A 26478-nucleotide genomic window follows, 5' to 3' on the forward strand; every position below is an offset into this window, starting at 1 on the left:
AGTATTGGTGAGCCAGTAGAGCACACCAGAGCTGCTTGTCTGTGGAGGAGAGAGGGAGGAACAGAGATTACAGGTATAGCCTATTTTTCTGCAAATTCTTAAGAAGGAAACATATTGTGTGCTGCAGTGAAACTGATGGTAAGGAGCTGTTGAAGGGGAGTGAAAAGCTAATGTGATGGGTTTGACTTTAATTGACTGTAAATGTTCATGTAACATTTACAGTGGTGAGGACAAGAGGAGGGGTTTAGGGAATCCTATTAGCTAGAGCACAGGAACAGTAGGACTAAATTGTATGATAGAATAAGAGAATCGGTTATAAAAAATATATAAATGTATATTTTACATTCTTGACTCAAATCTTTGGGAATAATAGCAATAAAATAAGATTACTGGACTATAATTGGATAATAAATGGAGATTATTTAAAGTTAATTATTCAAAAACTCAATAATGGGAAAAAGCTTTAAATTCATTTACCTGTGTAGTTTTTTTTACTTAAATAAAAGTTTAATTTTGTTAAATTAAAATGAATTATGTATTAATTTACATTGTTCTGGTATACTACATATTTTGAATACAGTTTAGACGAAATTGTGTTTGCTATGAAACATTTCTAGTTCTAACAGGCAATTGTTCATATAGTTCATATTGCTGCATGTTGTTTCTGTTAAGGAATCTGATCCAAAGACTTAATTAAAGAGGGATCAATTTCAAGTTGGTACAGGTTACCTCAAAACATCTCTGAACAGATAAAGTTACTGGACAAGCAGTATGCAGTCACTATATTTAGGTTAAAGGAGGGCAAGAACAGTACAGAAAACAAGGGATTTGATTGTGAACATGTCAAATCTACTATTTATGTCCAAGCTTCAGTCATTGCCAACTCTCTGCAGTCACAAGCTGTGAAAAGCTTTATTTATCTTTATCAGGTGATGCAGTGTTGCTCAGATACAGCATTTAAGTGGTAACTCCTTTACTTGGCTGTAGCTGTGTGATTCAACTCAATGTCATGAATGGGTTTTCATGAACGCAAAGAAAACATCTGTATACTACAGTATGTGTATATTGTACAGAAAGATACATCTAGAAAGCTATCACACATGTGTACAGTAAATGCATGTGTGTGGTCTCTACAGAAATGTATGCACTGTTATTACCCACCTCCTCCATAAAACTGCAGTGGTGGTCATGCTGCGCATACGACTCAATTAATTGAACACAACACCTGGCATCAGTCCAGTCTCAGCCATATTCTCTAGAGAGCTGACACCTCACTAGCAGGTGTCAGACTAGCATGTTAGAGGTAAGACTGGGTTATGTGAATCTAAGACAAGGTCTCAAACACAGTTTGTATTGGCCAGTCTGATATCCACAGTAGAGTGCAGATTTCTGCATTCATTACAGGAGAAACATATTCATAGTGTATAGTACTGTAGGCCTTTGTTTAGGAAATCACATTATTCCTTAATATGTCCCTGTCATGGGTGCTTTAACTCAATAAATGTAATCTTTATGCAGTATTTTCAACCCAGTCTCAAGGAAGTTTGTGGCATAGGCACGAACATTTGCAATCTATTGATTTTTTTTTCCGTGTCACTCAGAACAACATTTTTCGTGACCCTCAGCATGGCTTTTTTTCGTGTCATGACTTTCAGTACACAGACCACGTGTGCATGTACATTTATTTCTTTATAACCTGATGTCAAAAAGTCATATATATTTTAGGAGGTGGCTAACCAACACCTTACCTCACCCCTAACATGCCAAATCATAACAAAACGTACGAATGAAGAAATTCGTAGAATTTTTTTCCCCTACGTTGACTAGAGTTTAATTTATTGTACCTATTTTACAATAAAAAATGATTGTAAAATAGGTATGAATTCCCATCAGATTGCAGATTGGATTGACGGCTCTCGTCCCGCCTTCCTCACCACATGAAAATTTTTTGTTTGATTCACACTATACAAATTCATACAAATTAGCCACCTCATAAAATAATTGTCTATTTCCATGAGATCAGGTTAGAAGTTTGCTTCACAAACATTAATTAGAAAAATACACAATATGCTCAATACACATGCTCTATCCAAACTGAGCAAGAGGATTGTAGTTGGTTACTTCAAATCTTTTCGACAAGATTTCACACAGATCTTTCTGGGCCTTTCTGCATTTCTTTTATAATTGAATTAAAGAGTCTACAAATGTTCTTCTTTTGCCTTATAGGTGATTTGAAGATGGAGATGGATCCCATACAGACGCCCACCAAATTCTACAGCAAACAGTGTCTTTGATTAAACCATTACAGAGAATAGGCATTATTCTATAGGACAGATCCCCAGGCTACCTTTGGTGGGTCATGTCTCAGTCAGGTAAAATCCTTCATCTGTATGTGGAAGTGAGATCTTTAGCTGATGAAGAAGCAAAAGACCCGGAAGATATGGAAAAGACCAGCTCCCTTATGTTGACAGCAGCAGACAACCTTCACCCATCTCTGAATACTGGCCATAACGCCTCACATGGCCGCATTTCTCCACGTGGAGTACTGCATAAAGGAAGCAGCAGTACCCAGAGTTTGGCCTCCAGTAAATCGACATCAAGACACTCAGTAAGTTTTCAGCTACATCCAGGACATGATTTAGAACAACCAGCTGCCCAACACAGACAGAGCCTGCCATATGATGAGATAAACCAGTTACTCTCTGCTCTTCAATCAGGGCCCACTGAAAATACTTGTCACCTGGTTTGTGCTCCTTCTGAACATGACCGCTTCTATCATGACCACTTCTATGGAAGGGAATCACATTCGTCAGGGCGGTTTACTGCCCCTCCTACACCCAGTGGAACTCGCAAATCCTGCAGCCTAACTAAACGGGGAGAGGAGGGGAAGCGATCTATCGCCACTTTCAGTTACATCGAAAAAGCGAAAATTAAATCTGTGGATGGGCAGGGTAGCTCTTTGTGCCAAAGCGAACCTCAAAATCCTTTCAACAGAGATATTCAAAATCAAGCAAATATTAGAAAACGGCTCAGTGACCCAGTGGGTTTCAACAGCTTGGAAACCATGATCAGCTGTAGCCCGAAACAGCTCAGTCAAACTATGGGAAACTCACACATGTGCACTCCCAGCTTGAGGCGGGCCACTCTTGACTCTATTGCCAGAGAAGCCACCCATCGTGCAATGGAGGAATTTGGTACCCCGCAACTCAGGAAAAAACTGGCAGTCAACTGTGCTGACAGAAAACATAGCATCAGGAGAGCTGAGCAACGTCGCTGTAGGTCTTGGTCGGGGTCACCCATGATGCCATGCAGTTCTAGAACTCTGCCCACCAACGCAACACTAATGGATCATGAACCCAACAGTTCTTTGAACAGACTTCCTAGGAGCCCTGCTACAGACCAGCTGTCAAACCACGCCAAGCAGACCTACTTTACAATGTCACACCCCAGTAACGTCCAATCTCAAGATGTGTCAAACCAGAGGCCTCAAGGATATAGGTGTCGCCCGAATTTACCATCGTGTAAACCAACGGCTATTCAACATGAATTGCCTGCTATGGTCGTAACACAACCATCATGCAACAAGCTACACGGTCATATGGTGAGTGATAGTTCCCGGCAGGCCCACAGGGTTAATTTTAACCTGGCAGACTCCCAAAATATGGAGGAGGAAAGAGCTAGTCATGGAAGTGGAAAGAGAAGTGTATCTCCAGCCACAAGTCCTGAGATGGCTCGTACACTAGCCGAAGAGGCCAGCAAACTCTCTATACTTCTGGAGGCCAGGAGATCTCCGTCCCCAACTCCATCACTGTCGGTGAGATCTGACAGCCCCAGATTAGAGCACCATTCCAGAGAGGATCAGCTCTACACAAACTTTCAGATACAAGAATACAAGACTGGTCTCCACTTCGGTCACGGAGACCCTTTTATACCCCACAGAAGAGGTTCATCCCCTCCAGCTCCGTCAACGGCGAACCGTACGGATGTAATATCTTCCTCCCCTGTACGAGACCCAAGAATAGAACGTGCACAGTTTTCTGGGAAGGACAGCCCTTCCCAGTACACCACGGATATTCACATACCTGGCCATGTGTGTGTGCAAAATGAGACACTCTTAAACCGGACTCTCAAAGATAGCCCAGACAGCAGCAGAAGACCTGTAACCATGACTAACACAGAGACATCAGTCAGTTGGACCACTCAGCAAAAGCATGTTAAAGTGGAGTGCTCATCCAGTGACAAAGACAACTTTAAGGTGGTGGAAAATTATCAAAGGACTGGTCCGGCAGAACTGGGCTGTCAAGTGAACCATTTTAAGGTCTCGGTGCAGCACAGTGAGATGACAGGTGACAATAGTCCTAACAAGAAACAGAGACTTACGGCATCACAGAGCTCCAGTGGAGTCACAGGCAGTCTTTTGGAAAACACTACTCGTGAAAAGGACTGTGTATCTTTAGAGACGTCTAGCAAAACCAGCCAGAAGACTTCGGACATTGGAAACACAGGCATACAGGTGATATAATATAGCAACATTTAAAAACATTGGGTGAGGAGTTAACAGAGCTTTACGACAAACATTTTGGTAAAACTGAAAAAAGTAGAATCCAAGTCTAAATGTGTGGACTAAATGACGCATTGATGTATTTTCTTAATTTTTTTCTTATAATATTCAATGTATTAATTTTGGCAAAGTTTTACCTTCCCCGACTAAATGCATGTTTGAACTGTGTGAACTGGAAACAAGTGACATTAACAGTGACATTTACAGTGATCCTTAAAATATATAAGTGCCATTGTTTTCTCTTAAGCACGTTTCTAAAGCTACTTAAATGTCTAAGACATACTTCTGGCTTAATTTTTTCCTGTCTGGGAAACTGAAACTAATTATTCAGATATTGGAATAATAGTTATTTAAAATTTATGTTAAACAACTGATACGTAGCGTAGATAAAAGATTAACACATGGTATGTATTTTATTCATGGTTAGACACAAATATGCTCTGAATTGAAGAATTAAATTGTAATTTATGGCTCTGAAATGCATATGTTTCTAAGGTACTCTACTCTGATGCTCTGTTTTATACCATTCATATATTCATCTGTAAATATTTTACTGTTCAACTTTGGGTTGTAGTCTGCAGGTGGATCATTTTCACCGCGGCATTCCCTACTCTCTCAGAAGATCGCTCGTGCTAAATGGGAGTTCTTGTTTGGGACCCACTCTGAGAATGAAACAAAAGGTATGAATTTTACTTAGAAATGCCCACCTCAGGCTTCCAGAGCTCAATTCTCTGAAATGTAGGTTTTTTTATTTGCCACTTCTTGTAAACAGCTTGCCTAGCAATAAAAATGTGTAATCCAATTACAGAATAAAACTCACCCTCCAAAGCATGACATTTGGATCTTCTACTCACTATTAAACTGGACTCTTTGTTCTTTCTCATAGAGAGCAGGGACGAAAGTACAGTTTTTCAGAAAAAAAGCACAAATAAATGTTTGACATATTTTGCGGTGGTCGATAACTCACATGTGTGGTCTATCAATACCAGGTGGTATTTTGTACAAATCTAGAATGAATTAATTTAATTTTAAAGATAAGTTGCACTTTGTTACTTTCCACCCAGTTAGTTGGAACAAAATTAACAAAAAAATAAAAGCTAGATTTCTTGTGTTACCATGGTTTTTACTGCAAAAATATGAAATTATTTTATCAAACGTTTTAAAAGTAACCCAACAGCAAAACATTTTTAACTTGTTAAGAATATTTTTGATTGTCACTTTCAGTCCATTGTGTAAAATAATGTAACAGTATGAACAATATGAAAATGAAATGAAATGAAATTAGCATGAAATGGTTCAATAATAAAATTTTCAGTGTGACAAAAATAACAAGTGTTACTTTCATCCCGACAGGAATGACGGGATTTAAACAGGATTTACTTTTATCCTTGAAAACTCTGAAATTCACAATGTGTTACAGCACTAAATAAACTACAAAGATGGATCATTACTGTGATACAGGAAACGAGAAACACAACTTGTATTTGGAAAAAAAGCACTGGTTTTGTAATTTTACAATCTTTGGTCAAAACTGCTTTCCCGACCTAACTGCGGGAAACTGATATAATATTCGGCTGCTCCGTAAAGGGTTACGTGCTGAACACGCTGCCATAGCCTGGAATGTAAATGTAGTAAGGGCTCCGAGAAAATCCATTTGTTGTTATCGTCCCGCGTTACTTTTATCCCTGTTCTCCCCTACCTTTCTTGACATTAGAAAAGTGTAATTCCATTTTAAATGTGTTATGGTACTGGTGTGCTTTTTAGTGTTATTTTGTGGTTGTTCAACTAAGAATGGTCTGTTTGAGGTGTAATTAAATGAGTTCTGAGGTCACAGTGTTCCTTACTGTGGGCGTTTTTCTATCTAGTAGTGGGTGTTTTCTGTGATGTTAAAGATGTTATGTGTTTTATTATTCACATTTGCATTCATGCTTTGGGCAGATGATTTAATCTGAAATCCATTTTGCATTTTATCATTGCATGCATTGCCTTCAAACTTATGACCTTGGTGTATCTAACAGCTCTGCTCTTTAGGTTGAGCCAAAGCAACTTGCATTACCATGTGTTGGAATTCATCTTGTTACATTCGAATTAATATTTACTAAAACTATAAATTTGCAAGTATGAACATAGATCCATTATGTCCCATGTTCCAGGTTCCTACTCCGCACCTTCCAGTGGCTGTTCCAGTGAGTCTCCTACACCCATTCCACCCTCATCTACACCCTCGTGTCCCACATCAGCACACTCAAGACATTGTCAATCAACCGCCTCCCCAAAAACCTCCAGCCACGATGTAAAACATATACAAGTGGAAGTGATCAACCACCTGCCCGCAGCGGGGTCCTCCTCTAAGTCCTGCATCATCAGACGTTCTATCAAATATTCTGAGACAGATATAGATGCAGTTCCTGTGCGCTCCTACAGGGAAACAGACCTGGACTCGGTGATGCTGGCAGAACAGGAGGAGGTGGACTCGGCTTTCGGGAGTATCCGTAGTGTACTGGGCACTTCAGGCACAAGCAGCGCCAGCCCTCTAGATGGAGTGCTGTGCCCACTTTCTGATGGTGAAGAGGAGCTGCAGGATGAGGAGGTGGTGAGCTGGGCCAGTGTGAGGATGCAGGGCGACAAAAAGAGGCAAAACGCATCACCTGAGGCGGGTGAGGTCTTTAGCAGATTACTGAGAGGGTGAGTTAACACACATACCGAATGCAAATAAGGGCTGGGCAAAGTTTACAATTGGTCACACATTTTTAAGACTTGGTTGTAAATCATATCTTTTTTATGTTGTCGTTATAGCCCCTCAGAGAGCCAACCAGACAGTCACACAACTTTAAAGTCTCCCGTCCCAGTGGACAGTCCCCACAGAACCTCATCAGAAGGCTTGGACTCCTTCAGCAGGCACTTTGAGAGTATCGTGGAATCACATCGTGCCAAGGGTACCTCCTATAGTAGCCTGGATAGTGAAGACATCACCCCAAGTGGACCACTGATCTTCACTTTTGACTTTCCAACTCTCACCCCTGAAATCCAGAGCCAGATCTGTGAAAGTGCAAAGCAGATCATTGAACTGAGCTTTGCCCCTCTTGCTCGATCTGAATCCCCCGCTATATCTAATACCATAGAACCTGCAGCTTCTCAGAGCCTGGCAGAAGAGGGCCAGAGTGGTGTGCTTGAAGAAGAGAAATCCTTCAGTGGATCTTGCTCTGATAAAACCCCCAAGCCGGTTTCTGACACAGACGCTGCCATTAGGTGAGTTGCCTCGTAAAGATATTGTTCATTATTGTATATATTTATTGTTGAAATATCTCATCACTGCATGTCAACACTTTGAAGACAAATATGTTATACGTTATACGTATGTTATAAGTTATACATATTAGAGAAAAAACAGTTGGCAGACACACCCGAACACACACAGTATTCAAACTCTTTCCTCTAGCAATACTCAATAAAGTAGTTATTAATAAAGTAGTAAACTACTTTTAGCCTAATGTTTATCTAATTCTTAGAACTATACTTAAAATTACACTTAAGTATACTTGACAGAAAAGTCTAAGAACATTTGGCCTGGCTTTTGTTTTATATACCATCTAAAAATGTTGATATAGTAACTTTAAATATGATGTTAAGTTACAAAACTACAGTGTACTGAAAGTATGAGTGCACATTCATGAACTAACAATGTGCTTACAAGTAAACTCAGCAAACCTACTTAGTAAAAACTGGGCCAATTCGGTACATTGATATTTTTATACTTGCTACATGAAGTACAGTTAAAATACTTGAACTTTGCTTGCGTAATTTTTTGGAGGATATGTTGACAGAAACACTATATAATATCCCTTAACTATGTCTTCAGAGGTGTATAGAGACCTTACATAATGTAATTGACCTTAGAATGAACTATTTCTATCTACATACAGCACGGCTCCCCTTGCATGGAATGTTGTTGAAATGGCTCATGTTTTTTCTACACCAGCCCTAAACGGACTAACTGCTCAACACAGCGAGTTTCGTAAATACTCCTTCTGATAAAGAAGCGAAAACGCGACAACATTTTAATCCTCTCTCAAACTACATAGTGCTTCTAAAGATAGGGGTGAGCAGTCGGTTGCAATTCACAACCTCACCACTTGATGCCACTAAAAGTTACCCAATGGTTTAATTTAAGTAGTTGAAATCAAGTAGTTATGCTCAAAATGTAAATACTGCTGTTGGAGAACAGATGGTAATGGCACGTGGGTAATTTTTTTATTATTTGAGTTACCAGTTGTTCACTTTAAATTTCTTTAATGAGCTTTTCATTTGTAGATAGGGTTACAGTGACAATCTGCATTTAGTTTATGCATCTACTAGTGGAGGGCAGTGCTGAGCAATCTATGTTTCAAAGTGACAACATGATCAAACATTACTGCCCCCACATGCGCTTGACCCCCTGTTAACTTCCGGTACACATTTCCAAATAATGAAGTGCCTGTAAATTATTTCTGATAACAAGCAAACGAAACCGATGGATGGCTGAACTTGTCTCTCCAATATTTTGAACCAAGACTGTGATACCAAGCTCAACCGCTAGATGTCAATGTACCATACTGTTTCTTTAAATGCATCAAAACTACAGGGCCCATTCAACAAAGTTTATTTAATACAATTTTTATACTGTAAAATAGGGATTTAAGTTAATATTAACATACATTAAATAAAATAAAAATGGTTTTATTATTAGACACTAGCCAAACACAGACCGGAAATGAACTGGGGGTCAGGCACGAGCGGTCTATAAGGGATTCCCTGCGTCTGAATTCGCTCACTTGTTAACACTATTCACATTGAATCATGGGAAATATGAGTCAGCCAGTGTACATCGGATGTACACTCAAAATCAGAATGCATTGTGGGTAAAAAGTTGTGAACAAATGTAGGGAATGAGTTGTTTATGCCAGATACCGATATAGTGCACTATATAGGAGATGGGGCGATTTTTAGACACAATTACAGGCTTGCCATTGATTTTCTGGATGGTCAGTTTTAGTTTATCTTTGAGATGTCTCTCTTAAATGTAATTATAAATATAAATATATTAAATTATAATGGGTTCCAATGCGTTTCTAATGTCTTTTGTCGTGTGGTGTTGCGTCCGGTGTAAACAAAGTGTCGACGGCTTAAATCTGATCCTGACCATTTCATAAGCAGCTTTCAAAATTAAGTTCCCCTTGGTAATGTTTACATGAGGTGATTCCGGGGCTATAATTGTAACTTGAATCTGTTTGCACTCCTTCCTGTCTGCTGTGAAAATACATTGAAAGCAGGCTGTAATCCTTAACCTCTGTCTTCTCCAGACATAAAGAAAGTACAACACATTCAAGATCTTTTGCAAAAACTGCTATAAGGTGTTTTGATGTATCATAGTACAATACAGACCATTGTTTGGATGTTTTATCTGAGCTTCAGTGTGGTTATTAAGAGGTCCTGAAAGCCAACACTGTCTGCTTTGATACCTGGCTCATCCACTGCATTCTTTTCCCGTCATGGGGCCGGTTAGCTCTGGAGCTCATCCAGAAACCCTTGGTCTCCATGGTGAGAGCAGATTAACGTGTTCTGTGATTTCAGGGCTTTAAATAGAGAGAGTAGGAAACAACTATATAGCTTCTGTTTCCATTATTTTACTGTATAAATTAAATAAACAGTGAATCCAACTGTATTCCAACACGTGAAAGGATACTTATTATACCTGACCTCATTTGTTTGGCTTGTAGCTTCTGGAGTATGCTGCTCTCTCAAGGTCACAGGGTTGATCCCAGGAAACATCCAGCGGAAATGCATTGCTTATACTGAAAGTGTATTGTGCATAAGTTTAACATAGTGTCATTGTAACATGTACAATTGTACATCATATTTTATGAATGAGACAGAGCACGTATTTAGCACCATGTTGAAATAAAGATTGACAAGTCTAATGGGAGGAACAAAGTTACAAGGCAAGACAAAGAGAGGAAGAGAGGGCTGGAGAAAGAGGAAAGGGGTGTAAACTGTTGTGTTGGTGAGAGGAAATACATACCATATCCACCAGTGAAAAATAGCTCAGCTGACCACACAGCCATAAACACAAGCAGGCGGACAGAAGCAGACAGCAGCTGGTGGAGAAAAAAGAAAAGAAAGATAGAAAGAAAGAAAGAAAAGATGAAAGAGAAAGGGTAGGTGAATAGTGTCCAAGATTCCGGCTGTGCTACGGGAACAAAAAGCTTTTGTAAATGTTTGGATTAGGATAAAAGAATCAACTACAGTGACGTAACAACTACAGGCTTTATCAACAGCCTTTCAGAAGCAGAAGGACAGATTTCGTCTGAAAAGCTGTGGGTTAGTTTCGGACAATGGGAACTTCAGAAGAAGGTGGAAAAATGTGGGATGCTGGATTCTGCACTTACATACAAGCCCATCTCATCACATTATGTTAAGGGTGAAGGGGCGGGGCTAATGGCTCATTATGTGCTCTGCTGGGGAGGTGGGGCTTTGGAGGATAATTACATGTATGCACCGTACCCTGCCATATACCGGTAAGTACAAAAGTATATTGGATTTATATTTTAATGCATTTGGCAGACACTTTCAGGGCCGCCCAAGCCTTTACAGGGCCCTAAGCAGAATTTTATTTGGGGGTCCCCTGTGCCCCAATCCAATTGACTATTGTCAATGTTTGATTATTTGCAGGCACACTTTAAACCTAATGCGCCCAATTCTATTAATTGTTGCTGTGTTTGGGATGTAGGAATGTCTTAAAAACTAAAACACATAAACCTTGCATTAAGTGCATTGTGAGCGTCAAAACATTTGATAATTACATTCCTTCCCATTTTAGTCAAACTGTCCCTTTAAATTATGATCACAGACCTTACAAAGGTTGTGGAATTTATTGTTCAATGCATTTAACTATTTGCAAAGATTCATTTTAAAATTATTTTTTATTTTATTTTAACCACAACCTATAGACACTCTTTTAAAGCCACACTGATTTAATCTTTTTTATGTAGTGTATTTACTTGATAACCATTAAATTAATTTACAATATGCACACAATTATTCTTATCTTATCTCATTAAAACTAGTCTGAATTGACAGATAATTATAAATTACATGAATCACTTAAATAACATATTTTAATTTTATTCTAAATCAGTATTTTGTCGTTTGCATCAGTGAATACTGTCGGATGTTCAACATTTATATCATTAAACACTAACCCTTTGTCAATTAATGAATTTTGTTAGTCACTTAGTGTATTACGGATTTGTTGTTTGTTTTGCGATATGTTGTTTTGTTTGGCACTTTACGGCTTCCGTAGTCTCGAGCCTCCCCCCTCCTTTTCGAAGCACCGCACCAATTTCAGCATGTTTTGTTGTATTTCACATTTTACATAAAAAATAATATGGTCTCACCAAATACCAAATTTTTCATTTTTTCATTTTATTTACATATTTTTATTTTATCAGTGAAGCCGTCGAATACTTATGCAAGGCCTGTTTCACATATTGACATGTTTTTCACCCACAATTGGAATGTACTAGAGCCTCGGCACAGGTGATGTGAACTTTTACCCATAAGCCTTTGTGAGTTTAGCTCACTGAGGATAGTAAGTGGGTGTGTCCTCCTTTGTGACTGTGTTGTTTACTAAGACTCAATTAGGGACAAATCTTTTCATCGAAGGCTCAACTTAGAGGCATTACAGATCTATCAATGTAGCATAAATGCCTGGCTTGAATGTTTCTCACATGCCAGTGTCAAAGTGAAAACCTGGCTGTTACTAAATGTGTGTCATAACATTCAAATGATTGGTTTGCATACTTTAAAGGTATCAAACACAGGTGTCTAAAAACACAAGAATGAAAGTGTGTATGTTAGTCAATGTGTCTTTGTAGAAGCTCTTTCCATATCCTAGAAGCCATGGCGGAAAAGTTCTCAAGTTTTCTTCCTAGTTTTCCTCCATGGTTCTATCTGTCTATTGTTCGAAGAATAAACAGTGTGAGCACAATCCCACTTTTTCAAGTCTCCACCCCTGCTGTGCGTGTGAACTATGCAGTTGGAGGAAGTAAAAAAAATGTAGACTTTCGGAACGTACCAAAGGAAAAAACAGTGAGGGTGATCTGTGACTTAAGCTGTTTGTTTCTCTTACATTCACCACATCTGACTTTGGAATGCAGTGGTTTAAAGGCAGAAATGGCTCACAGAGGTAGAGTAGCTGCTTTTTGAGAAAGTTTTTGAGAAGTGCTTTTTGTTTATCTGTACACATGAAGTATGACAAGTTATGTATTTGCTTTGGCTTGTTTGAATTTGTGTCTGTATAAGAGAGGCAAAGGTGTGAGTTATTGCATTTGCATTAGTTATGTCTAGGTTTAGTTATTAAACTTGGTGTTGTTGTTGTGTCTCTCAGTAAATGGGGGAGTAAGATGATCTAATCATGTACAGAGTCTATTTACAGTACAGCAAACTAATTTACTTTAACAGTATGCATTCATACCTGGTACAATGTTCTTTATTCATGTGGTTCTGTGTAGTGTTCTGAACCTAATCTTTAAGGTTGGCCTGGCCCACTGTTTGAGGTTGGGGTCCAATATCCAAAACATTTATTACTTGTCATGCTGGTTTCATAGTGTCACTTTCTGATTCCAGAGAAAGGCCATCATGGCCGGTGTCTGAGTCGGGTCCAGGGGTGGCTGAAAGGTTGGCTGTGGGCAGCACTGAAACTCTGACTAATGGCAACAAAGCAGACCTCCAAGCTGCCAAACGACTGGCCAAACGCTTGTACAATCTCGATGGATTCAAGAAATCAGACGTGGCACGACACCTGAGCAAGAAGTGAGCATTATTGTAATCTTTATGCAGTATTTTAGAATCTCTTGTTTGTGTTTAACTAGTGACTTTGTATTAGCACTTATCGTACTATTGTTCTTTTATGACATATCGCTTAATGCTCCTTGAACTCTTTGTAAGTCGCTTTTGACCTGTGGAGTCCATGCCAAGTGCATAATGGAAAAATGCCAAATAATTTTTAACTTTTTTTATTCTTTCTTCATGAATTTGCTCATGCTGTTCATGCTCATGTTGATGAAAAAATTGCTGCAGTCTTTTGAAACTATCTCCCTTATTTTTGCCGTAAGTCATTATTATTCGTTACTGGGTTTTGCCAAAATCTCACCAATAAAAAGTATCAAAATTGCACTTCAACTTTTACCACACTATATTTAATCATCCATTTCCTGAGAAAAACTGTGAATTTGGACATAAGAGGTATTGGCAGGACAGAGAAGAAATATAACATACAGTTCCCCAGGTAGAAGGATTTTCACGAGTGGTTTTGGATCTCGCTGTATGATTACAAATCCTTCTATTTCTAATGCATTTGTTCTTTATTGGCCTTAGCAATGATTTCAATCATATGGTGGCAGAAGAATATCTGAGTCACTTTAACTTCACAGGAATGACAGTGGATCAGGCTCTGAGGTGAGAGAAAGCTTTGGCTATTCAAACATGTTTAGTTAAGTAAATATTTCGCATTCATTTTTTCTGTGCTCCAGACTATAATATTTCTGTCTATTTCCTGCTGTCCGTCATATCCTTCAGAGTGTTTTTGAGAGAATTTGCCCTAGTGGGTGAAACACAGGAGAGGGAGAGAGTACTGTCACATTTCTCTAGAAGATACATCCAGTGCAACCCAAACATGATCCTGAATGAAGGTAAACTGTTTGAGCAATGTGTTGATCTGATGTGTATTACACAAAAAGTAACACCAGGGCGTGCTCTTGCTCTGTGTACTAACTGGGGTTCTGCTCCTCTGCGTTTCAGACAGTGTTCACACTTTGACTTGTGCTGTGATGCTGCTCAACACTGATCTGCATGGTCATGTGAGTGTGGGGAATGTGCACCTTGCATATTGTTCAACTAATGCATTAGGAAGAAGCTAATAAGGAGAAAATAACCATGCCTTCAGTAATATAGGCTACTGTATATCCGGTTGTGCAGGAGGAGAAAATCAAGCAACTTTTTTTGCAAAGCATATTAACATTTGTATTGCCCGCCGTGCAGTTGGCATCAAATGTGTTGTTAAGTGTACAGGGACTGTGAAATAGGTCGGTGCATCAGCTGACCTGTGATATTTTTCTTTGTTGCTGTCTTCTTTTGTTCAGAACATAGGGAAGAGGATGTCCTGTACGCAGTTCATTAGTAACCTGGCGGGGCTGAATGATGGCCAAAACTTCCCTAAAGATCTTCTCAAGGTTTGTGTCTGCAAACACTCAATTCATCTATTTATATATGTAGGACAGATTTTTTGTAAATGTTTTGTAGATATTTATAGAGAGATGCCCTACCAGAGTCCAAAAGTAATACTTACTAAGCACCACATATGAGTTAAAGGAGCTTTTGGTTATTTGATAGATGTCTGTCAACTTTATTAGGAACTGCAACATAATACATTAAGTCAAATAAACAACGGACTCTTGGTGATGTAAGTGATGCAAGCAATTCAAATCAAAATGACTAAAGAAAATATCTGCTGCATGTCTTTATCTTAATAAAATATGAATTATATCAAGCTCCATTTCCCTCAGTTAAAGATTTGGTTGTTGTTGTTGTTTGTGTGTGTGGCCATTCAGTGACACATGTAAAAAATGTTGTAGTCTACATCAAAACACAATATGTCTTTATGTACATTTATGCATTTGCCAGACTTTTTATACAAAAGGACTTTCACTGCATTTAAAATATACATTAGTTTGTGTTTCCTCCTCGTATCCAACAAGCCTTACTAGTTACATGAACTCTAGATACTGTGAATGACACAAGCAGCAAGGTTAACATTAACTCTGTGCCATGTTGCTCTGAATGCACGCTGTGTCTGATATTGATTTATTGTCAGTGTGGTATTCACCCCTCCATCACAGTCCAATGAACATCAGAAATTTAGGATTTTCATAGCAGCTGATGTGAATGAACTGTGCTCAGGCTTTTTCTATTTTAGTCCCTTCACTTGGATTACAGGGCACACTGCACAAGAATAATAACCACATGATGACAGCACCTGAACCACTCAGCTGATGTGTGCTTTACATTCACAGAGAGCCTTTCAGCTGTCCGGTCCTCCCACTCTGCCTCCATCACTCTCTCTCCTCTGGCCATCTCTCTCTGTGTCGCTCATCCCCCGGTCTCTCCACCGCCTTCTCATTCTGCGCCTCGCTCTTCCACCTCCCAACCCCCTCTCTCTATCCATTTAACTATGTGTCATCTTGCTCTTTGTCTCACCCTATAATCTTTAAAAACGTACTCTCATGAACTGTACTTAGCACTGTCTGTCTAGGTTATTTCCACATCTATATAACCGTATCTATCGCTGACTTTGCTAATATATTCTGTCTTTATTTTCTCTTTCTCTCGGTTCTGTTCTGTCAGCCTGTTTCTCTCCTTCTACCACACTCTGAGGGTCGAGTAAAGTCTGCTTAAATGGGCTTTGAGTGTAAAGCATTAAGATGCTCACATATTCCTTCCCATAATTCTGTTCCTTGGCCCTGTTTATGGTATCATCCTCACTTTTCTGCCAAAAGACAACAGTTTGTGGGGTTAAGTATAGCACAGAAGGAGATGGTGTCGGCGAGCAAACAGGTTAGGCGCTCTGTGCTCGTGTGGTTCGAGACTGTTAAGAGCTGTGAGAAACCTGTTTGACGTCTGTCTTCATGCCAGCGACAACAGGGTGGCGGGGTGGACACATGGGAATTTGGCTGCCATGCTAAAATGAGAGTTTTGTTATGGTATTATCATAAATGTGATACAAATTGCTCATTCTCCTCCCCCCTCTCTCCCTCTCTCTCTCTCTTGTTCTCTATCATTCAGATTGTATATTATAAAAACAGCATAATTCCAGGTTCTCTCAGGTTTAGATTAAAGGGATAGTCATCATTTACTCACCCTCTTGTTATTTCAAACCTGTATGACTTTTTCTTCTGCAGAACACAAAATAAGTTATTTTGAAGAATGTTGGTAACCGAACAATGGCAGCGCATTCACTTGCATTAGTTTTGTGTCTTTACAATAGAAATGAATGGGTACAACTGTTGTTCGGTTACCAACATTCTTCAAAATATATTCTTTATATAATTTAAAATATAAATAACATTTTTGGGTGAACTATCCCTTTAATAAGGATGTGCATCATAGCAAATTTTTTTTGCTCCTCCCACTTTTCAATAAACTGCCGACATCACAGAGCTAACATTTTTTTGCTTTAGGAATCTGTGTTAGTCTAGAATTTCACAAACAGTCATGTTGTTTTTTATAATATGCCATGTGAGAGGCTGTGGTGTAGTGTGAATGTCACATCTAAAGGGTTTTGTTCGACATGCTTCCCAATTAAACAAATGCAAGTGAATGGGTACCATCGCTTTTTGGTTACCAACATTCTTCAAAATATCTTATTTTGTGTTCTGCAGAAGAAAGACATAATCATACAGGTGAATGATGACAGAATTTTCATTTTTGAGTGAACTATCCCATTAAGAACCATATTTAATCAGGAAGATATTCTTTCACATAGACCTACCTGTAGTTTTTTGCAATACATTATGTCTTTGTTGCATAATTTAGCATGTCAGTATTGCTGTTTATAATCGCAGTTTAACCAAACCTCTGTATTTCCTTCCATTACGTTATCTATGATGTGTAATATTCGTCATTACTAAGCAAACACGGGTGTAGCTCATTTTCATACTGTGTTGGTCTTGTCCTGTCCATTTCGGTTTATGCTTTATTGTGGCATATCCCAGGTGCATGTGAAATCTGAACTACTTGCTCATCTGTCTGCTTTGATGAACAGATGGAGCCCTTTTATGCTCTGACATGAGCTGTTAAAACTCGCTGGGATGAAGGTTGGCTGGTGACAGGGGCCAAATAAAATAGCTCATGTTTGAATAAAACTGGACTCAGACTTCTATGGGATCTGGCCCAATATCCCAGAGCTGTCAGTGTGAGAGAGATGGAATAATCTGCATTCCAAGTTGCCTGAATCAAATTCACCCTAAACAAACATGAGGTTAATGTAGAGGGTTACGATTTACATGATTGGGTTTTTAGGTCAGATGATCATATAGAAATGAAAGAGAAATGTATTTAAAAAAAACACTGCTTTTATCTTTTACATAATTGAAACTGTAAATTCAACATATCACGAGGGTTACAGATTTGACTGAATGCTACTATAGACGATTTCAAAGCAACAACATAAACAAACGTTACTACGCATGCATGCGTCCGTGGACTGCCCTTAACTTCCAGTACACATTAGAAAATAATAGAGATCCTGTAGATTATTTCTGATAACAAGTCAAAGAAGCCGAGAAGAACCGTTACTTGGCTAAGCTTGCATCTCCAATATTTTGAATTTAGACTACGTCACAAAGCTCCACCGTTAGATGTCAATGTCCCAATCAATTTCTTTAAATGCAACAAATATACAGGACTCATTCAATAAATTGTTTATTTCGCCTAATCAAATTAACATACTACAAATCGTTTATTTAATACAGTTCTTATAATATAAAATAAGAAAATAAATGAAAAGTAACATAAATAAAATAAAATATAAATAGTAATTTTATTCGACACTAGCCAGACCGATAAACAAACACATATTGGAAGTTAACTGCAGTCCCGGCACGCATGTCCGATTATCATAAATAATAATAAGGCATAGTTCACCCAAAAATGAAAATTAATCATTTAGCCTCTGTGATTACAAACCTATGGCTTTCTTCTTCAAAACACAAAGGAAAATACTTTTAAGAGTGTTGGTATCCATACGACTGTGGGGGGGGGGGGCAATGATATGGGATCAAGTAGAGCGATTTCTCAGTCACTCTGGGAGACGGGTACAGCAATTGAGGAGGAGAGTGCGAGGGAGTGTGAGAGAGACGGGGAGAGAGAACAGGCGATTCAGGAGATTGTGAATGCAAGAGAAGAGGGAGGGTGAGCACTCCTTCACAGGAGCCTGTTCTCACCACACAGCCCATTTCATATCTGCATCACGAGGCACAAGACTGTGAGGACAAGAAGAAAGCCTAGAACGAGAAGTAGGACGCCAAACCTGCTACTGTTCCTCTGGTGTTTTGTGGGATAGAAGGAGGTCCAATGCAAAGGGTAAAGCCGCACATGAATGTGTGCAAGAATCAGAAAATTGTGAGATGCAGGTACCGAGAGGAAGATAAAAGAGAATTGTGGATCACTTCCAGTACGTCTAAGGCTCTGGAGAAGGGTCAAGAAACAGCACAAAGCAACCGGATTATCTAGTTTCTTTTGTTAATTTTGTGCACTTGCATATCTATTTTGCTGTCCCAGAGGGGGACATGTGGTGACGTCACAATCGGTGGATTTGTTGGGATCCCGGTTTGAGAGTGGGCGGAAGTCCGACCCTCCCAGGCTGTTCCTTGCATGAGCGCATGTGTTTATTTCATGCGTTTGCTTCCATCATGTTCATACTTCTCCATCTGTCTCCGTTCCCGGATCTTCTTCCGTCGTCTCGGTCCTCGCGAGCCATCTGCCCCGCACCTGTGAGCGTGTCAGTGTGCGTTGGTGAGCACGCGTAGGTGTCTTAAATTCAAGCATGCAAACGAGGAAACAACTGGATGTTGGCAGCAGATCCTGTTTGTTCATCACCTTTGGTCTCTCACTCGAAGCAGAAAGTTTGATGCACAATGGCGCGGGTGGATTCGCACAGTTTTAACATGCATAATCAATAGAAAAAATCCATAATGCAATAGTTGGGTTTACCACGGAATGCCTGATTCCTTTGGGACACTTTTCGGGATCTCCCAATGAGCGCTGCCAAAGCCTTTAGATCTGCCACTGTGTCAGCTCTCTTTAATTCACCCGCTGACTTGAGTCTGCATGTTCCCGTGGCGCTTCTCATGAAAGAACGGCATCACTTGAATTCGTCCTTTTGATCTTCGGTCACTACTCCTGTTGGACTCTCTGAGACTTTTATTTGTGTAATCATGATTGGAGTAAACAGCATTCACTCAACTGGCCGTCTGCGCTCGCGTTCCTTGTGCTCGGTGCGATGTGGACGAGATTTCAGCGTGATGGACCCTTTCCGCTACACCAAAGCCCCTCGCTCACGTTCCCTAAAGCCCCTGGACTTTCCCGATCTGCTTGGGAAAGTGCAGGACGGACAAAATCATCCACAAACTCGTAAGAAAAAAGAAAAGGTAACGTTTGAAGCTTAAGGAGGATCCGATAGGGATAATTTTTTCAATGAGGTTTGGGATACTAGAAAATACTAAAGGAAAACAATTGCAACTGCAATTTCTGTTTCATGGTAATTGTTAACATTCGATTGCTTTTTTAGGGACATCGATGTTTGAGAACACACACACACATTTGTGATTAAATCTGTTTTTCTTCTTCTTTTTTTAACAGGCTCTCTACAACTCTATCAAAAATGAGAAGCTGCAGTGGACAATGTGAGTCTGATGTGTTTTTCAAGTAATCAGAATCAAATCAATATACATAAAAATATTAGATGACATGCCTGTTTACAATAACTTCATCAGTTTTTTTGTTTAAGAACCAACCAAAGCCTTACGATGTCCTATGCCCTTACTTTAGACTCTAGCTTCCCAGATTTCATTGCCATGGTTACTGCGAGTTTCCTTTCCATAATTACAGGTTGAAATATTTGACTGGCTAATGCAAAGACTTAAACATAGCCTTGTTCAGGTTCTCTCTCACACACACTTAACTCTTCCATATGCCGAGTTTGCTCCTGGAGGCGTTTCTGCTGTAGTTTTGATCATGTATAAATCATAAACAGAATGAGTGAATGTATATTCCTTTTTTATTCACCAGCGTTTCATCTTCGACCGGCCCTGCTCTCTCTGATTCACATCATTGCACTTTTCATTTATTTAGCATTGTGTGATTCTCAGCTTAAGGCCATCATTCACTGTATGAATCAATGCACGTCACACAATTTGTATGTGCCTGCTGTCTCTCTCTCTCTCTCTCTCTCTCTCTCTCTCTCTCCTCTTCTCTGCTGGCTCTCTTGGTAACCAGTCTGGAGGCCAGCAGTTACTAAGCAACAGATGAGAGCATTATCATTTGAAGGCAAAGGCTAGGTGCTGTACTCGGCAGTAGTTAGAGGGAAGTGTTTAGCGGTCCAGGCCTCTGGGGTCCTCTGGGGTATCTGACTGCACAGCTGCCAGTCAGCTGGAGATGTGTGCAGTACATTGACAAAAGTGCCAAGCGCTTTGTATGTAAGGCCTCTTCTTGAGGATGCTATAGGAGGGTATTTTTTGTTTAATTTAAATACGGCCGGTTCGATACCTACTGAATAAGCCACAGGTTTTTGTTTAGTCAGTTGTTTAGTAAATTCACCCCGAGTCACCAAACAGTCTTGTCTTGTATCTTCTAAAAATCTCAGCAAAACTGGCAAAGCCATAAAAGCAGGTACAGTATGTGCCATGCTTAATTCATACCTGAATGTCTAGTGAGAAAGGTGTGATCTTACTCAATGTGGGGGTTTACCATGGGAAGTAAGTCAGAGAGGGATTTTCTCTCTAATATTTTAATTAAAGGCCTCGTGGGCCTGTCAAATACTTTAAATGTGAGAATGTGAAATAGGAAATAATCCGCTTGTGTGATTGACAGTGATGAGGAGGAACTGCGGAAGTCTTTCTCGGAGCTGGATGGCAGGAAAGACTCCACGTCTCACACCATGAAACGCATCAGCAGTGGAGGAAACCCTCTTGTCAGTGTGGCGCACCAGTCCAGCGCCCAGGTCTACAAGAACGGCTTTCTTGTGCGGAAGGTTCACGCAGATCCTGATGGCAAGAAAAGTATGCTGCGACACTATGTCCTTGGGCATTTCTATTTAATACAGCACTATTATAAATTATTGTAGCTTAGAAAATGAGAAGTGAGTTCTTCCATATCCTATTATTGCAACCACCTTTACTTATGAGGATAAAATGATAGTTCATCCAAAAATGAAATCGCTCTCTAGTTGTTCCAAATCTGTATATATACATTATTTCTGATGAACACAGAGAAAGATTTTTGAAAAGATTTATGTTGCCAAACAGTTCTTGGACCCCATTAACTACCATAGTAGGACACAAACAATGGTAGTCAAAAGTGCCACAAAACTGTTTGCTGTCCTACATTCATCAAAATGTTTTCTTTTGTGTTCAACAGAACCAAAAAATATATAAAGTATTTTCCCTATCATGTTTCAATGGGGTCCAAAAACAGTTTGGTTACAAGCATCCAAATGTATTTCTCGGTGTTCATCAGAATTTGGAATCTGTAAAGATGAGTAAAGGGTGACCTTTAAAGGCATAGTTCACCCAAAAATAACAATTCTGTCATCATTTATTCACCCTCCTGTCTTTAAACCCCTGTGCATGACTCTTTCTTCTGTGGAACAGAAAAGGAGATAGTTTAAGTAATGTTTCAGTGGTTTTGTGTCAATACAATGGAAGTCAATAGATTGTGTTACCAAAGTTGTTCAAAATATATTTTTTGGCTATTAGGTTCCTTATGGTGGTATAAAGTTATAAGTTTGGGGTTCTTCACACATTCAACATTTTGGTTTTTACGTTTTTTTTAAATACCACTACAGTGCATGGATGTATTTCTAAAGATTTAGAGCATATTGTTAACCAGGGTTGTTCCGATACCGATACTAGTATCGGAAATGCCACCGATATATGGAAGCAGATCAGTCTCGAAAATAATACAAGACTAATCTGTTTATGACATATGGCTTATTGCTCCCCCAACTCTTTGTAAGTCGCTTTGGATAAAAAGCGTCTGCTAAATGACTAAATGCAAAATGCAAATCTGCTTCCATGCCAATCCGATACCACATAAAATTCTGGGGTCGGCATTGGCGAGTACTTGAATCCATGTACTGTTCCGATACCTTTTTTTCTTAAACAGGACCTGGTTATGCCCGCTAGCTTTGCTTAAAGCTGCAAATGGGAAATCACTATTGCTCCTGTGTTTGCATTCTGGTTACGTCACAAGCAACCACTGTTTAGAGCAACGAAGAAGAAATTTAAACGTGCTAGCAGTATGTCCGCTGTTTGGCAGTATTTCAGAGGGCCAGCCTTAAGAAAAATAAATATCACGGTCCAATATTTGTCAGATAATAAAATACTGTAGTATACTTAATGTATTTGTTTATGTTTTATTAAGGTCTGAAGCACACCATAAAATAATTATATCCATTCATACAGAGATATAGAGTTATCGGATCAGTACTCGATATCGGCTGATATTCTGAACCCAGGTATCGGTACCGGGAAGGGAAAAGGGGTATTGGAACATCTCTATTTGTATCCCTTTATTTTAAATATATATTTTTTAAGTGTAATAATATATCATCTATTCAGCTCCGCGAGGCAAAAGAGGCTGGAAGACATTCTATACTATTCTAAAAGGGCTGATCCTCTACCTGCAAAAGGTACATTGAGTTTCCCTTCAGTACATCAGTGAACACATTTTTTTTTAAGCGTCTATTAATTGAAGATTGTGATTTGTTTTTCATTGTGTTTTTTTCTTTTCAGGATGAATATTGTCCAGATAAGCAGCTGTCTGACGAGGACTTAAAGAACGCAGTATCTATTCATCATTCTTTAGCCATGCGTGCAGCAGACTACAGCAAGAGGCCTAATGTGTTTTACCTTCGCACCGCTGACTGGAGAGTCTTTCTCTTTCAGGCCCCGTGAGTATCATTACTCATTATCTGTGCTATGAGCTGTAATGTTGCATCTTTACACCAAGCCCAAATTCTTCTATGCAATATAGATTATTCATTTGAAGATTTTTGCCTTGAATTTCCACTTTTACTTTATTTACACCTCATCATTTTAAAGAACGTTGATCGGAAAATGTAGTTGACAGCCTGTTAAATTATCAAGACTCATGGACATACGCACACACGTGAACACAAACCTGCAGATTGTTGATTACATGCAGGGCTGGTAAGACCCCTGTTGAAGTGGTCTCATCTAAGATGAATGACTCGACATGCATCACCCAAGATAATTGATCTTTCTCAGCTATTCTATCTATCCCAGATACTAGAACTCTCTCTCCACACTCCCTCATCTGTTTCACTGCATCTCTGTTTTCAAACTGTTTATTGCATTAGACATACAGAGCCCTCCACTATTATTGGTACCCTTGGTAAATACATGTATGAGAAAAGGCGGCTGTAAAATGAATCTGCATTGTTTCTCTTTTCGATATTTTATTAAAAACAAGGGTGCCAATAATTGTGCCCAAAATATATGGAAGAAATTTGTGGTTACTTTGAGCTAAAAAAAAGGATATTTTTCACCAGATGTTTTGTTTTTGATATTTAGACCTTTTCTGTTTTCTTAACCCCAAGTAACGCAGAGCAAATGCAGTCTTGGATCACACGTATCAACACAGTGGCGGCAATGTTCTCCGCTCCTCCTTTCCCTGCAGCCATTGGCTCCCAGAAAAAGTTTAGCCGCCCTCTTCTGCCAGGCTCAAGCACCAAGCTCTCACAGGTACCCAACACTTTATGTCTCCTTCCCTAATACAGAGACAATCACAGTACATGTTAATGTTGGGAACATGTGCCATTTGTCTTGTCAGGAGGAGCAGCTTAAATCTCACGAGACACGTTTTCGATCCGTTTCCGCTGAGCTGCAGGAACTGCGTCCGTTGCCCCAGGACCGCAAGATTAAAAACAGAGACCAAGAAGAGCTCAAGCAAAGAGAAGAGTATCTGGATTTTGAGGTAAAACATTACGTTTCCCTAATGATTTTACTTACGAGTCAGTTTAAAGATGAGAACTGGCAGAGCATTGCATGAACAGTAAAGGTTATTGGTTTGATTCTCATGGTATACACGTTCTCATAAAATGTTTAGCTCGAATGCAGTTGATTGAAATAAAAGCGCATACGTTTAAATGCATTGTCCCAACTTTAACTTTCCATTTTATTTTTACAGAAAACACGCTATGGAACATACGCCATGCTGCTGAGGGCTAAGATTCGGACCGGGGAAACAGACTTGGCAGCGTTCGAGTCCCGTTTGTTTGAAGACAGTGGGCTACAGAGGGCCCATTCCAGCCCCACGTTACCCCAGGACAACAGCCATGCCATCAGCACCAAAGAGTCCAGCAGGAGTAACAGCAGTAGGAGAGTAAAGCGCTCAGATACAGGTCAGAGACACAGCTACAGACAGGCTGTCAAACAGTGAGGACTCGTGCACAATGGGGCGCTGTGTCCCATCAGGTCTTATTCATGTCGATTCAGGGGCTGAATAGAGTGTTACCAGGATGCCTGGAATTACACTTGATGGCTCTTCTAAAGCCATTGTGAATTGTTACAGTTGGGGTTAGTAGACCACAGTGGCAAGCTTTCGCCTTCATGACCGCTGTTTGGGAATCGGTGTTGTTCGCTTTTCTGGTCAGTAACTGAAGGGCTAGATCTGTCCATGGTGGCATAAGGAGGACCAGCCTCACATTGTTAGGTTACTGCTGGTCTTTGCAACATGTTAAGTTTATCACTGTGTATTTCGCTTGTTGCACGTCGGTTTAAATTGTTTTTTTGTTAAACAAGCTGAAAGGCAGAACAACTGAATCAGTTGCTGTGTTGCTGGGAGAGAGAACCAAACGAGAAGTACATTTTTATATAATGTGAACACATATTGTTCATATATATTTAAGCATTGTAGATTTAGATTTTTTAGACTATCATTTCATTATGTGAGGTCGATCAAGTCAAGAAGCTTTAAAAGTGTATGGAAAGTTTCGCCTGTATTGTCCTTTAAAAGTTCTTAACGCACGTCTCAAAGCATGCCCAAGATGTTTGAAGACAATCAGCTCGTCTCTCGGTACAATTGCTACGAATATGAATGTGTTTTATTTTCTTTATGCCACGTCGTCATTTCAACACAGTGCACAATGATAAAATGAACAGCAATGTGAAACGTTTATTTAAAAGCCATCACAAAAATAATCCCAGCGTAATTAATTTCTGAGAATATTGTATGTAAATGTGTTGGGTTTGAGGATGATGCAAAATCTGTCAAAACCCTTGATACTTGGCTAAACTATTGTATTCTCAAACACTCATTTTCAAATTGTATTCATACGCATTCCACCACCAGAGGGGGCTGTAAATTATGCTCACTTCAGAATAACCAAATACTGTATACAGGAATACCTCAATTACATTGAGACCTGTTTCAAGATAACGTGTCATTGGATAATAAATAATTCTGTTTACAAACTGATGGTCACAGATTATGTTAAAATGTGAATAATTGTTTATAAAAATGTAAACTCTTATCACCTTATTATCCTATTGATATCAGAAACATGAAGAATCCAAGAAATTGTAAGACTTTGTAGTTGTAATTGTAAAACACATTAATGCAAATTCAGGTCATGAAAATCTCAACTGACTGTTAGCACTGCCAAAATATATATTAAAGTGCAGTGAATAAGCATGTTGATTTTAACATTAGATTTAACTGGGACCCAATATCCATCAATGGCACTTAAATAGATGCTCCAACACACTATAAATAATAAGTGTATTTAATAAAAATTGTTATTTATATATTTTGAAATCTGTCTTGAGTATTTCACTATGACTGAAGCGTATTGACTTGGTTTATATATATATATATATATATATATATATATATTTTGCTGTACTTCTAACTTATTTCTAGTTTTTGGTTGTGCGTTATGCATTTTTGCTGTATATACTGTGAATGTTATGTTACAACTGCTCAAAGAAACAATGCTATGTTTGTGTTTTGCAGGCACAAGCTAAATAAATCTGTTTGAAATGATAACTGTTGTTGTTTTGTTTGTTGTTTACAACCATATG

At 39.2% G+C, this 26478-nt stretch overlaps 1 protein-coding gene across 1 annotated transcript; it reads left to right on the top strand.

The window, feature by feature from the left end:
- On the top strand, nucleotides 1–26276 carry psda (pleckstrin and Sec7 domain containing a). Its single transcript, XM_079473527.1, has 17 exons — nucleotides 1–138; nucleotides 2227–4513; nucleotides 5136–5241; nucleotides 6715–7246; nucleotides 7358–7810; nucleotides 13226–13411; nucleotides 13976–14056; nucleotides 14177–14289; nucleotides 14399–14457; nucleotides 14740–14829; nucleotides 20015–20058; nucleotides 21245–21432; nucleotides 22993–23063; nucleotides 23167–23324; nucleotides 23994–24138; nucleotides 24227–24370; nucleotides 24584–26276. Exons 2-17 carry the CDS (start codon nucleotides 2360–2362, stop codon nucleotides 24833–24835), a joined length of 4776 nt encoding a protein of 1591 aa, XP_079329653.1. The 5' UTR covers nucleotides 1–138; nucleotides 2227–2359; the 3' UTR covers nucleotides 24836–26276.
- Nucleotides 26277–26478: the final 202 nt, after the last annotated feature.

Source organism: Barbatula barbatula (genome assembly GCF_947034865.1).
Source record: "Barbatula barbatula genome assembly, chromosome: 14".
Lineage (NCBI taxonomy): Eukaryota > Metazoa > Chordata > Actinopteri > Cypriniformes > Nemacheilidae > Barbatula > Barbatula barbatula.

Excerpts from the sequence above, each read along its gene's own strand:
- psda (XM_079473527.1), top strand. The coding sequence starts at position 2,360 with ATGTCTCAGTCAGGTAAAATCCTTCATCTGTATGTGGAAGTGAGATCT. Across the intron at positions 13,412-13,975 it reads GCACGACACCTGAGCAAGAA|CAATGATTTCAATCATATGG; the intron begins GTGAGCATTATT and ends TATTGGCCTTAG. Across the intron at positions 14,057-14,176 it reads ACAGTGGATCAGGCTCTGAG|AGTGTTTTTGAGAGAATTTG; the intron begins GTGAGAGAAAGC and ends CATATCCTTCAG.